Source organism: Bombus impatiens, unplaced genomic scaffold (assembly GCF_000188095.3).
Source record: "Bombus impatiens unplaced genomic scaffold, BIMP_2.2 scf_0491, whole genome shotgun sequence".
Classification (NCBI taxonomy): domain Eukaryota; kingdom Metazoa; phylum Arthropoda; class Insecta; order Hymenoptera; family Apidae; genus Bombus; species Bombus impatiens.
This window is the reverse complement of record NT_176910.1, coordinates 659774-671746: the sequence shown is the minus strand read 5'-3', so window position 1 is coordinate 671746 and position 11973 is coordinate 659774. Positions and strand designations below refer to the sequence as shown.

Genomic DNA, 11973 nt, shown 5'->3' with positions numbered 1-11973 from the left:
TAATTAGCCGCCTTTTTCTCCCTTGTTCCTTTTTTTTTTTTTTTTTTTTTTTGTTAATGATCCTGCTTTGGTGCTATTCTCTTTTAAATATTGTAACGATTTCAGCTCTCGTTTAAAAATATAATATCATACCTTTTTTTAATACGATACAATATAATTTATAAAATAACGCGTTGTAAAAAATTTTATCGAATAAATACAAATATACGTAATTCAACAGGATAACATCGGAATCCTAAGCTTTCTGGAGATCTTCCGTAGCCAAATACAACGACGACGACGCGACAACATGCTCTGGGAGTTCGGAGGTCTGTTTACACGAGTTCGCAAATATAGCCATAGGTATCGGAGCCAACCGAAGCGAAGAATTGATAAATTAGTTATTCCGTCAGTCGTCTGCTGCTGTTCCTGCAGCTACGTTTGATTTGAGGTTTCGAATAGTCATGCCTATTTATATTGAAGACCTTTGGAGCTTTCCCAACGTTCGACTATCTAAGTACATATACGCGATGACTGGGATAAAATTCGATGGAAATATTCTCTGATCATATTCTTTTTGTTTTTTCTTGATTTCAGAAATGAAGGACTACAGGTCTTGTGACGATCTAATGTTGCAGAATGAAAAAGTATATTTTTCCGTGAAACTGACATAATTTGATGTGATACATGTAATCTGATACATGTCAGATGTTAGAGATTATACAAGGTTATAAATTATTCGGAAAAGCTTTAATAGTGGGCGTAGCTGGCCCGTTTATCATCGGATAACAGTTCCAGAGTATATCCTTTGAATGTAACTCTACTCTTGGGCAAACAAGACTAAGGGTTATGACCATTCTCGTTTGTCTTTGCATCCAGAGAATCTTCGCGCGAAATCCCTAGCCAGGACCCAATTAACTCTCTAAGAATTCGATCCTATCCCATGGTAATTCTAAGATAGTACGACTCTAACAGCAGATTAGAAAAGACAATATTTGCTTCGGTGCTTCTGCGTCTAATCGCAGATGCGCCTTCACTTAATATCGCTTACTATTTGTCTTCCCTTACAATGGAAATTTGCGACGTGGGTATTACACAGATAGAACAAAAATCGAGGCTAGGATAATCCTTAAAATCGCTCCATTCAATTCTTTAGCATATTTAAATTAGTATCGAATTTATTTTTTTTTTTTCACAATTCCAACGTTCACGAGTTCCATATTTTTTCTAACAGGTCACGTCCAAAATGGCCAACATCTCATGCGAACTGCAACGCTTCTAAGAATCCTTCGTCTCTGACCACAGAAACCTGTATCCGCATCGACGACGGTTTGAATTGAAGATTTTTGCGGACGGTAACTCGTTGGCTCACGCGCTAACGTATTTGCAAGATCCGCTGCGCTGATGGACATATAATGCGACGTGTGATTGTAGGCCCGCCAATCGCGGCCGATTGTGCCTCTGAAGGCCCGCTAACTATCTCAAACTAGCCCCATTCAAACCGCCACGACCTCTCTCTAGCCGTCTCTATCTACCAGCCCAGCCTCTGTGTCTCGCTCGTTCCAACCCTCATTCACCGCCACCCTCCCCCTGGTACCCGTGCGTCTCGTTCATCACCAAACTTCGCCTCTCTGTTGCTCTCAACTCGCGTCTCGTTTGCACCGACTTCACAGGACGATTTTCCCTCCTACTCGGTGAAAACTCAGTTCCTCATTCGCCGTTCGAATTCGACGTACGTTTCTTGCCGCACGTTTCTTCTGCACGCCCTGTATCCCTCTCTAATTTTCGACCGGCTCTCTCGCCACACACGTAATCTTCTATTTCATTCGCTTTACCTTTCCTAATGCGATAGCTCGCTCCATACACATACAATCGTAGCCTCATCTCTTTTCAATCTCACCTCGCGGATCGAATGTTTTGCCTTCCATTTAACATCCTTTATCTCGCTCCCTCTATTCAACTGTCTCAAAAAAAGTTTTTCTCTTCGAGGTTCCGGTGATTCCATTCGCCCCGCTATCTGGTCTTCCGTCCATCTAATGTTTCCACTTTCTTTTCATCCGTTAAATCGTGCATCTCGTTTAACTCGACTTCCGTCGTTTTCTATTTCGCAAATTCATACATTCTCGCCTCTAGCCATTCCTTTTAAGAATGTAAGCCCTACATGCACTTTCTTCCCTGCTCCACTGCAGCACTGCTTCATTTTCCCCCTTCTTGCTTCTTAAATCTATGTTCTCTCTCACTTTCGTCCATCTTTCACTCTCTCTCTCTCTCTCTCTCTCTTTACCCTTTCGAACCGCAACCAACTACCTCTCCTCTTTCAACCTATTCCCCCGACGTACCTTATCTCCATTCTCGGTCTCTGTTCGACCTGCTTCATTCATCGACACAATCACGCATGGTTACGTAGGTACATTCCGCTAGGCGTCACCGAGTATTCGTCCCGATTCGAATTCTCGACCCTATATAACCGTGGCACGTTCTACGTGGGAATTTCAAATCTATCAGCGACCCAGACGAATGCAAATCGCGCATGAAGCGCGCTTAATAAAGCCTCGCACGCGGCCCGCAACTCGCAATTTTCTTTTCGACGCTACGTGTCGCACGCTCCTCTTAATGAAACCTTCGCATGCACCGTGCGCAATTCGCGGCTACGCTCCTATTCTACACGCATCTCCGTCCCGCGATACCGTTAGAAAAAGAACGCACTCGGGATCGTTAAGCTTCGGCCCAGGGGAGAGAACGAGGACCATTTCAACTCCCTTGTAGAAAGAGATCCGTTCATAAGAATACAAGTTTCATAGAATAAAACTTTTCTAGTAAATCACGGAAATTCTATTATCTAATAAACTTTATGGATATCGCATAAATAAAACGAAAGACTTAAGAACTATTTTCTTTTATTCCCATTATAAATAGAAGACTTTATATTACAAAACTTCTATTTTGCTTCTATCTTTAATGGTCAAGTTCAAAGCGATAACATTTATAGGACCTTCCCACAAAATGGTCTCTATCAAGCTTAAACTTTTGACTTACTTTCGTCAAGAAATCGCTTCTCGTACCATTGCGCCATAAATTCATCCCCACCACCCTGGGAACGTACACCGATGAACCGTTCCTCTTTCCAATAAATTCTTCTCGAATCACCTGTCGTCATTTCGTCCAGCTTTCAAGCGATTCCGACCAATCGTGAGACACGTCTCGAAGCGTCAGTGCAAAAACTGTGACGACACAGCGGATATCGATCATGACGATCAGCGTCAGGAACAATATCGAGCTGGAGGAGGATGTCGCTTTTGACCGGGCGTATTTCGACCAGGCGAAAATTGAATTTCGAGGAAGCCGAGTCAAGAGATAAGCATGGAGAAGCGTACCAGCTATTTGCGTGGCCTTAATAAGGACGTTTGACGGCGTTAGCTTTCCCTTAACAAGACGGCTAATATCCCGGGGCCTTGGCTCCCCTTGGTCTACCTTCTCTGTCCTTCCCTCTGTTCCTTCGTCTCCCTTTCTCCATCGACTCGCTCGCCTTCCGCACGGCGGACACCGTCGGGAATCACCAAAGCTTGAAAACCGAACAAACTCAGTTAGAGAACTCGGTGTGAGGAGCAACCGGACCTGCCGGCAAAACTCATCCTTCTCCGCATCCACGATTCTCTTACGCAGCTTGCCACGTTTATGGACTGACTTTGTTTCGTCCTGGGCGATCATTAATTTAATAGCGGTGATTGTACTGAAAGATTGTACATTTTTACTGACAATCACAGTGTAATTTTCTGTAAAATAATTTTCTATAAAATTGAAGTTAAAAAGATTGAAAAAATTAAGGTAGGGTTGTATATAACGAAAAGTAATACATGACATGAAATATGTGGCTCGTAAAATATAATATAAAAATTTATTCTGTATATACTCTAAAAGTTATATAAAACATTTCGTAAACGTCTCTAGTAACTGCGTCCTAATATGACCTTACTAACAAAACCTTGCTTTATGTGAGTAAGTCGATCTACGACTTATAACGATGTGAACAGTATTGTCTACAATGGTGTTTAAACCTAAATAAGTACCGAAAGAGGGACAAACAAGAGAAGTAAAATTTCACATGCGTCCGACCCGAAAATTTTACTTTCAGTATTGCATTATCCACAGCATCATAGCAGTGGTTTAGCTCCAATGTGTTTATAAATGTTCAGCAAGCTATTCAATCCTGATGCATGGATTATGTTGTAATCCCGTTAGGAAAATTTTGACTTCTCTGTAAATCAAAACCGAAGAAATTTTTAACTAGAAAATATTTCTAATATTTCATCTTTGACATTTACCCTTTTCTTCTTTAGATCATATAATAAGAGACTTGCTGTTGTTGCCAAATCGTTATTTCCAGCGTTATTTCCAATAGGAACAATATTTTCGTCCTTTGGTGCCGGTAACAATCTAAAAAATACAAAATTTTGTAGGAGTTCTATGAGTAGTTAAAAACATTATTTTTAACTCACGAATGAATTAACGGCGAAAGCAGTCTTTTGTCAACAGAAGAAAGATCCGTAGGACCAGTCCACCAGCTAATGAAATTGCCTACGACGATAACGATTAACGTGCCTAAACCAGTAAACCAGTGGTACGATAATCGATACAGAGGAAACACATCGTCTTCGCTAAAACAAAGGAGAGTTCTGTTCAATACGAGGATAAACCAGTATCGTTACAGTTTCAAATAAGATAATAAAACAATTTACAACTCTGATCATATCGTTTCAACGATGACGCTGGTGACCACTTAGGATTTAATTGATTATGAAAGACTTAATAATTATAGCCAAGGCTAAGGTTAACTTACTTCGGACGATCAAACTGTTTCAGGAAACTTTCGGAGATATTGCCTGGGCAATGAGAAAGGGGAACTGGAAGTTTCTTAGGAACCAGCAACCCAGCACCGATAGACCAATTTGCACCTAAGCTCGCCCAGCCAGCGATCACGAATCCTACGATAGCACCCATAAACGCACCCTATTCGACGGAACAGAAGTATTGAAATGTTTATATCTGTCTATTGTGATGTTGACGAAAGATATCAATAGACCGCTTTTATGCATTTATAGGAAAATTTAATGGCGTAAAAATGTATAAAATGCATATGATGTGAAGAAATACGGTACTTGCTACGATATTTAATAGATGGCACGAGTCTCTGCTTAGATCTCATTTTTAAACATCCCATAAATGTCCACAGTCGAGGTATCAGATTAAGAAGGCATGTAGGAAAGAAATATAAAAAAAGCAAATTCAAGCCTTTCAATAATTCACCTTAGCATTCGTCCATGGAAAGAGTATACCTAGCGTGAACACTCCGAAAGAAGTGCCTGCAGCTATTGCTGCTAGACTTCCAGTTATCTATAACAAAATAAGAGAATCATGCAATCTTATCAAAAAATACTTAATTTATAAGTAGAATAAATGAAAAAATATTCACAGCTAAAACTCCTCCTAGTTTCTCGACCAGGAATAGCAAACCCAGAGCTATGCAACCAAGCAAGACAACCAGACATTTTACAAAGATGTGGGAGCATCGGTCGGTCAGTTTCAAGCCGAAGCAACCCTTCACGAAATCTTCCAGGACCACTACGGCCGTTGAATTAAGGCCTACAGACAGGGTACTGAGACAAGATAAAACATATTTTAACAAAAAATCATTTATAGATAAGGATAAATTCATGATAAGTACTTACCTAAGAGCTGCTCCAAAAATTCCAGAAATAAAGAGGCCCGGTACTCCAGGTAAATTTTTCGCAATTTCCATTACATAAGCGGGCAATAACTGATCGTCAGCAGTTATCAGACCGGTAGCTCTAGGATCGCACTTAGGTGGAGACCACCAGGCTATAAGGACGAGGCCGCACCAGCAGCATAATGAAATGAATAACATAATACTGATAGTAAATATCGCTAATGATCTGAAATCACACATTTATATACAATAACAAACAAATAATATATCAAATAATTTTACATATATCGAAATGAATATTGTACTCACTTACAGTTTGGACGTTTTCAAATCTTTCAACGACCTATACCGCTGTACCATAGTTTGATTGACAGCAATGTAAGCGGTGCTATAGAGCCACGAACCAATTAACACGGTCCATACTGTATGCCTTATATAAGGAGACGTATCAAAGCTACAAAAAGGAAATATAACATAAAACGATGGAGTTGCAAACATATTTTGTCTTCTTAACGTAATGTTAAATACTTCTTACTTTAAAAATTCAATTCTATTGGCTTCCAATGACATCTTCCATATTTCAGCGGCGCCCATTTGATAAGTACCCAATATACTAACAGTTAGTACAGCGGCAATCATGACTCCGACCTGAAGCGCATCCGTCCAAACTACTGCCCTGATACCACCCTAGTAATCACATTCTCCAATTAACCCACCTTTCATCTATGTATCCATCGATAGCCATGAACAATCGTGACTAACTACCCTTTCATTGAATTCCGTCTCATCCATCGTTACACTTAAATCTACAAGAAATAGTATATGCCACCTGCAACCTGCAAAGCGTCATTACGCGCGGCTCCTTTATCATAACAACAAGAACCATCAAACTTCATGAAAGAATGGCCTCAAAAGCTGCACGAAAAAGCGGACTACAGTCTTGGTAGACGCGATCGTTAAGCGAAAGACAAGCTTACAGACACGCGAAAGCGACCATAGCGGTAATAAACAAATTTCCAAGGAGTCACTGGGCCGCGATAAATTTTCATTAATTCGCGGGCTACAACAAATTGCTTGAATAATTACAAGCGCGCGCGAGCATGCGATTAATCACTTCGGCGCTGGCTTTGTGATCTGCTACCACGGGGAACGAGCACTCGACGTGCTCCGCGCCATTGTTTCCGCTGGGCCATTGTCGAGCTTTCAGTTTCCGTCCATAAACATTTCCAGTAGCCGGGTCCGCGTGAGAGATTCTTCGCGGCATTGTCCACCGAAAATTGTTTCCTACCAGCTACCGGCATCCTCCCGTCCGAGGAACTCCAGCTATCCCCGGGAGAATTCGCTGAACCGGCGTCCTTGGAAAATTAGCTGCCATATACCTAGACACCGAGTCACCCGGTCGGGGCTGGACTTCTAGTCTACCCTACGCTCGTTTTACATGTGTTCCGTCACCGCGATACGTCTTGTTAAGTCCTCGAGGGTTCACGATGAATCAGCTTCGTCACGATAATTCAACGCTATCACATCTTCCTAATTAAATACCTTTTATCGATTTTAGATCTCGATGCGTAATCGTTGGATCGTTATTACCGTCATGGTTTCTACGAAGGTGTTTCTATTTACGATTTGTTATTTCTATTTATTTTATTTATTATCATATCTAGTTTATTATTACTTATATTTAACAAGACTGCAAAGACATAGAAAAATATATCATTACCACTTGGATCAGTGCCTTTCAAAGTTATATCAAGTTCGTTGGAAACTTGTTGAAAGGCATTTCAATTCGCCTGAATTTTTAGAAACCCTCAACATAATTTTCAATACAGTAAACGTCACTATGTATAAATATATCCTTATTAACTACCTATAGAGTTTAATCTCGTTTCTTCGGATATTTATAAGCAAAGCTGGCGAGGATCAAAGAGAAAGCCTCATGAAACTATTATTAAGAGGAAGGAAGGCTGGTAAAAAAAATTCACACGAAATACTGTGGAGGCATGCAAGTTTTACAGCTCGTAGAAGCTACGTGTCCTTGCCTCGCACTGCCCGAGTATTTTTAACTTCAAATACGTGACCCCAGAATTTTTTGTGTACGACAGCGCACACAGTTTTCTACGTATTCAATATTTATACGAATTCATGGGATCGAGACGTTCACGAAGCAAAATCGAATTTATTGATATAGAGGTATTGCGAGTTATTGAGTTTCGAAAAAGTCAAAGTAAGCGAAAATCGCTAGTGATATAACTCTAGTCTAACACAAAGATCATTTGGACAACAAAGGAACAGTTTTTGTAGAATATTATTTCGTTTTATTAACGACAAATCGGCTAAACGTATATCGTGATGAATTTTCAAAACGAGAACTTACCAGAACAGTGTAGAACACGCATACAAGGCATACAATGATCCCGATCAAATGTACATCAATGCCGCTGACTGTAATTAATGAGAAAGATTTTAGTAATATTCGGTTAATATTCTATTATAGATAATATGGGCACGTAATACCTTGATTTAGCGCCAACGCTGGAACGTAGACCACGATCGATTGGTAAAGTACCTAAAATTGGTTTATTACGATATTATTAATGCAACATGGGATCAGTCGGTACCATTGGTCATTCTCAAAGAGAAGCAAATTAAAGTTTCGTGTTTTCGTAACGTAACGTGATGTAACTTTGTTATTAATAATTTTTCGTCGAATTAAAATCGTTAATAAATTATATTTTTCGAACTTTCGAATTTCTTAATTGTGCCTATCGAATTTTATATCCAAGCTGATAGGATAAGGATAGGATAGGATAGTTGCTACATAGCAACTTCATCGATACTGTCGCACTTACCACATCAACGAGGAAAATCGCCGATATGAGTATCCTTACACCACGATTGAATCTCATTTCCAAATACTACAATAAAATCATAAATAAATTATGCGTACATGTTATTAACATGTTCATTAGATACTCCCGGTAGATATACCTCGTAAACGGAATTCAATCCTAGCGAAACGAAGACTGGAGCGTAAATAAAAGCCACGACGACGCCCGAAAAGAATATTGAGATAATAGTAATCCAATATTGTGTTCCAAAATTGTATATCTCCGCGGGTGTTCCAAGAATCGTCACGCCAGATATGAAGCTGGAAAGGATAAAAATTCCATTTCCTATACTTATATTTTCACGGATCAATCACGATCAAATTTCTGACGATTTAATTCAGTGGCAATTAGAAAGATTCAAGGGAGAAACTACCTGGCAATGAGGGAAGCGGACACGGGAAAGAGACCCATACTCTTTCCTCCTAAGAGATAATCTTCCGTGCTCGACTTCTGCGCTCGCCTGTAATGCCATAATCCTGCGGTGGCAGATACGGCTAGCATCAGCGCGAACACCAGCCAATCTGCCCAATGAAAGTATCCCCTCTCCTGTGTTTCCAGCATTCTGGCTCCGGGAAGCTGGAAACGAGCGAAAACCTGATTTATGAAGCCAGATTTGCTTGATAACACCGATAATAGACGTAATGGAAGTCAAGTAACACATATGAAAGCTTAATAGCTCTTGCGATGATACGCATAATGGATCTTTGACGGCCATTTACTTGCCGTCACTACTATGCAATATGTAGTAATAGGCAAAAATCCGTTTTTACTAATAAATAAGCTTAAATAAATTGTAGCTTTTATTGAAATTTTGAAGAAATACGAAATAAAGATTGTTGTTATTAGAATGGACCTGAATATATAATATAGTCTTAAAGAACAAAAATATACCGATGCGCATAGTGTTAATGGAACGTAGCAGACGTACAGAGGTCCATAGTTCACAATGAGTTTGTGGAATTCTTACACTATTGTATGTATCTATTGCGTATATATTCCTAATTGGTAATTGACACATGCGACCTTAATGCGACTCGCAGCTGTTAGTGTTTCAATAAAGCTTGTTAACTTTCTAAACGTTGCACTTTCTGAACACAGTATCGGGACAAACTGCTCGTTTCTCTATGTTTTCCTTCGATAAATAAGCAAATTAATTTTGCTACACTATTCACATTTTTTCGATAGAAACATTTGTGAGACATTTATTTATCATAATTACATATTTACTAATGTATTTAGCAGCAATTATGGAATATCAAATGTTTGAATTTGGCGCCGTTTGCATTAGTATCACCTGATGAGTCACAGATGTCAGAGCCATACGGAAATCAATTTCAATTCAAGAAAGTGAGCTGTGTACCATATTACCGGGTAATATGAATAGTCAGGGGTCAGTAAATCATGGGAGAACAAAGCGAAAGATACTAAAGGATTTAATGAAACACAATTCCAGGAATACGAGCAATAATTACGTATCACGGATATAGACTTGCGTAAACACTACACCTCATTGTAAGTTTTTACGTCTTTCTTCACAAAACAAAAGTCTAATTGCTTCTTGAGATTTTTTTATCCTATGGCGATGACATAATTCTTGATCATATTAACCATTACATCGAAGAGAATTCTAATATATAATATATTTCACGATCCACATCTTTCTTAATTACATCGGTTCGTTGTGAATCGTGCTAGTGGAAAAAATATTCGGTTTCATATTCTTTCTTGATACATAACTATCTTTTCTCGATGCTACTTACATGCAATTATACGCATGCAACTTAATACAAAAATAATATGCACATACATACGTGAAGGTTGACTAAATGATATTACCGACTGAACTGGACAATTAGCAAACGATGAAGTAGAGACCGATCGCTGATAAACGTTTGCTATTCAACTTTATAAATAGTTTTCTGTATATTTAGTAACAATTTGTGATGCACTAATATCCGCTTTACACGACTAAATTTTTGTCCTCTACACATTCACGTCATGAGAATATTACGAACACATCTATTTCGCGTTCACAAAAAGGGTTAATTATATTTCTGACAGGGACACTTTGATGTCGATCGATAATCGGTAAAAGATGTGCAAACAAATAACTTGAATTCTTCAGTTTTGACGTAAGTTGCTTCTATTTTACCTGAGTTGATCCCCATCTTCTCTGTCTCTCTCTTGCCTCGTTATTCAAGAGATACTTTCCACGAAACAATTTGCTTCTAGAGAGTAATGTTAGAAAGCAATCGATCTTTTTCTTATTTGTTTTCTTTTTTAGTAAAGTATTCAGTAAAGTATGCATGGCATAGTTAACTTTAAATTCAACAAAAAAGTGGAAAAATTAAATTTGAAATATAAAGGAATTGTAGAAACTGATTATATCGTTACGAAAATTCCATATGATAACAAATAAAATTATCATAAGCTTCGAAAAAACATTTTCAAATATTGAGAATAAATGTATATCAACCACTAATTTAAATACCAATGCAGTAGGATGTGAATAAATCGCCACACAAAGAACAACTTAATATTCGTGGGACAGAAACGATATCCATAGGGAAATGATGTGACATAATATTGTTTATTTTTGTCGCAAATATTTTGGATTGATATCTATTTTGTCACATCACAATCTATCGAAAACAATTAGAGAAAATAAAGTGCCGCTGATCATTTCACTTGTATATTTTATTTGTCTTGACTTACATACCGTAACAATATTTCAGAGCTACCAATCAGGAAATTAAGCGCGTTCCTTTCACACAAGTAATGACATAGAACGTCAAACAAAACCGCGAAAATTACAATGAGAAAGTACGATTACGCGGCCCGTGATGTTAATGTTGATATACATATTTCCATCGATAGGTTCATACGATCGAAATATTAAAAAAAAAAATTAGACAAAATAACACAACGAATAAGTATAGTCGAACGAGGAGAATAACGTCGTAACGAACAACCATGTACCGTGATCAACAACCAACTGTCGTGAAGTCAGAGACTCAACACAGAGCAACCAGTTTCCTCGATAGACTTAAGTCATTCAACTTTTTCCAAGCATTAAGCATGCAGTAACAAGTTTAAACACATAATTCATTCGATCGATCCTTATATCGATCTTTGAACAAGGGCGAATTCCAGGAAAGACCGTAATTATTACTGAGACCGTCACAAAATTCAAAAGGCGATTGAATCAGAATAATCATGAAAATATTCTTATGTCACTTCAAATTTTAATAAAGGAATATCAATTAAGAATATAAACTTCCACAATTTGAAATTAAAATAATAATCTCATAAATATACTAATCATGGATGTAAATAAATATTCTCCTTCTTAATAAATATGGTTTAACCTACTCGCGTATC

General features: G+C 38.4%; 1 protein-coding gene and 2 long non-coding RNA genes across 3 annotated transcripts; 2 read left to right on the top strand and 1 right to left on the bottom strand.

Moving 5' to 3' along the window:
- The first annotated feature begins 574 nt into the window (after positions 1-574).
- Positions 575-2863, top strand: LOC112213150. Its single transcript, XR_002947032.2, has 2 exons — positions 575-925; positions 1214-2863. It is a non-coding gene; the product is annotated as an uncharacterized LOC112213150 (long non-coding RNA).
- Positions 2864-3860: 997 nt separating this feature from the next.
- Positions 3861-11531, bottom strand: LOC100741588 (sodium-coupled monocarboxylate transporter 1). The gene is made up of 15 exons (XM_003491024.4): positions 11312-11531; positions 8966-9168; positions 8693-8852; positions 8554-8619; positions 8219-8270; positions 8079-8146; positions 6240-6391; positions 6018-6158; positions 5706-5930; positions 5450-5633; positions 5284-5370; positions 4817-4986; positions 4476-4634; positions 4302-4413; positions 3861-4234 (listed from the first exon to the last, which is right to left on the bottom strand). Exons 2-15 carry the CDS (start codon positions 9151-9153, stop codon positions 4199-4201), a joined length of 1800 nt encoding a protein of 599 aa, XP_003491072.1. The 5' UTR covers positions 9154-9168; positions 11312-11531; the 3' UTR covers positions 3861-4198.
- On the top strand, positions 9630-10986 carry LOC117151871. Its single transcript, XR_004462027.1, has 2 exons — positions 9630-10104; positions 10889-10986. It is a non-coding gene; the product is annotated as an uncharacterized LOC117151871 (long non-coding RNA).
- Positions 11532-11973: the final 442 nt, after the last annotated feature.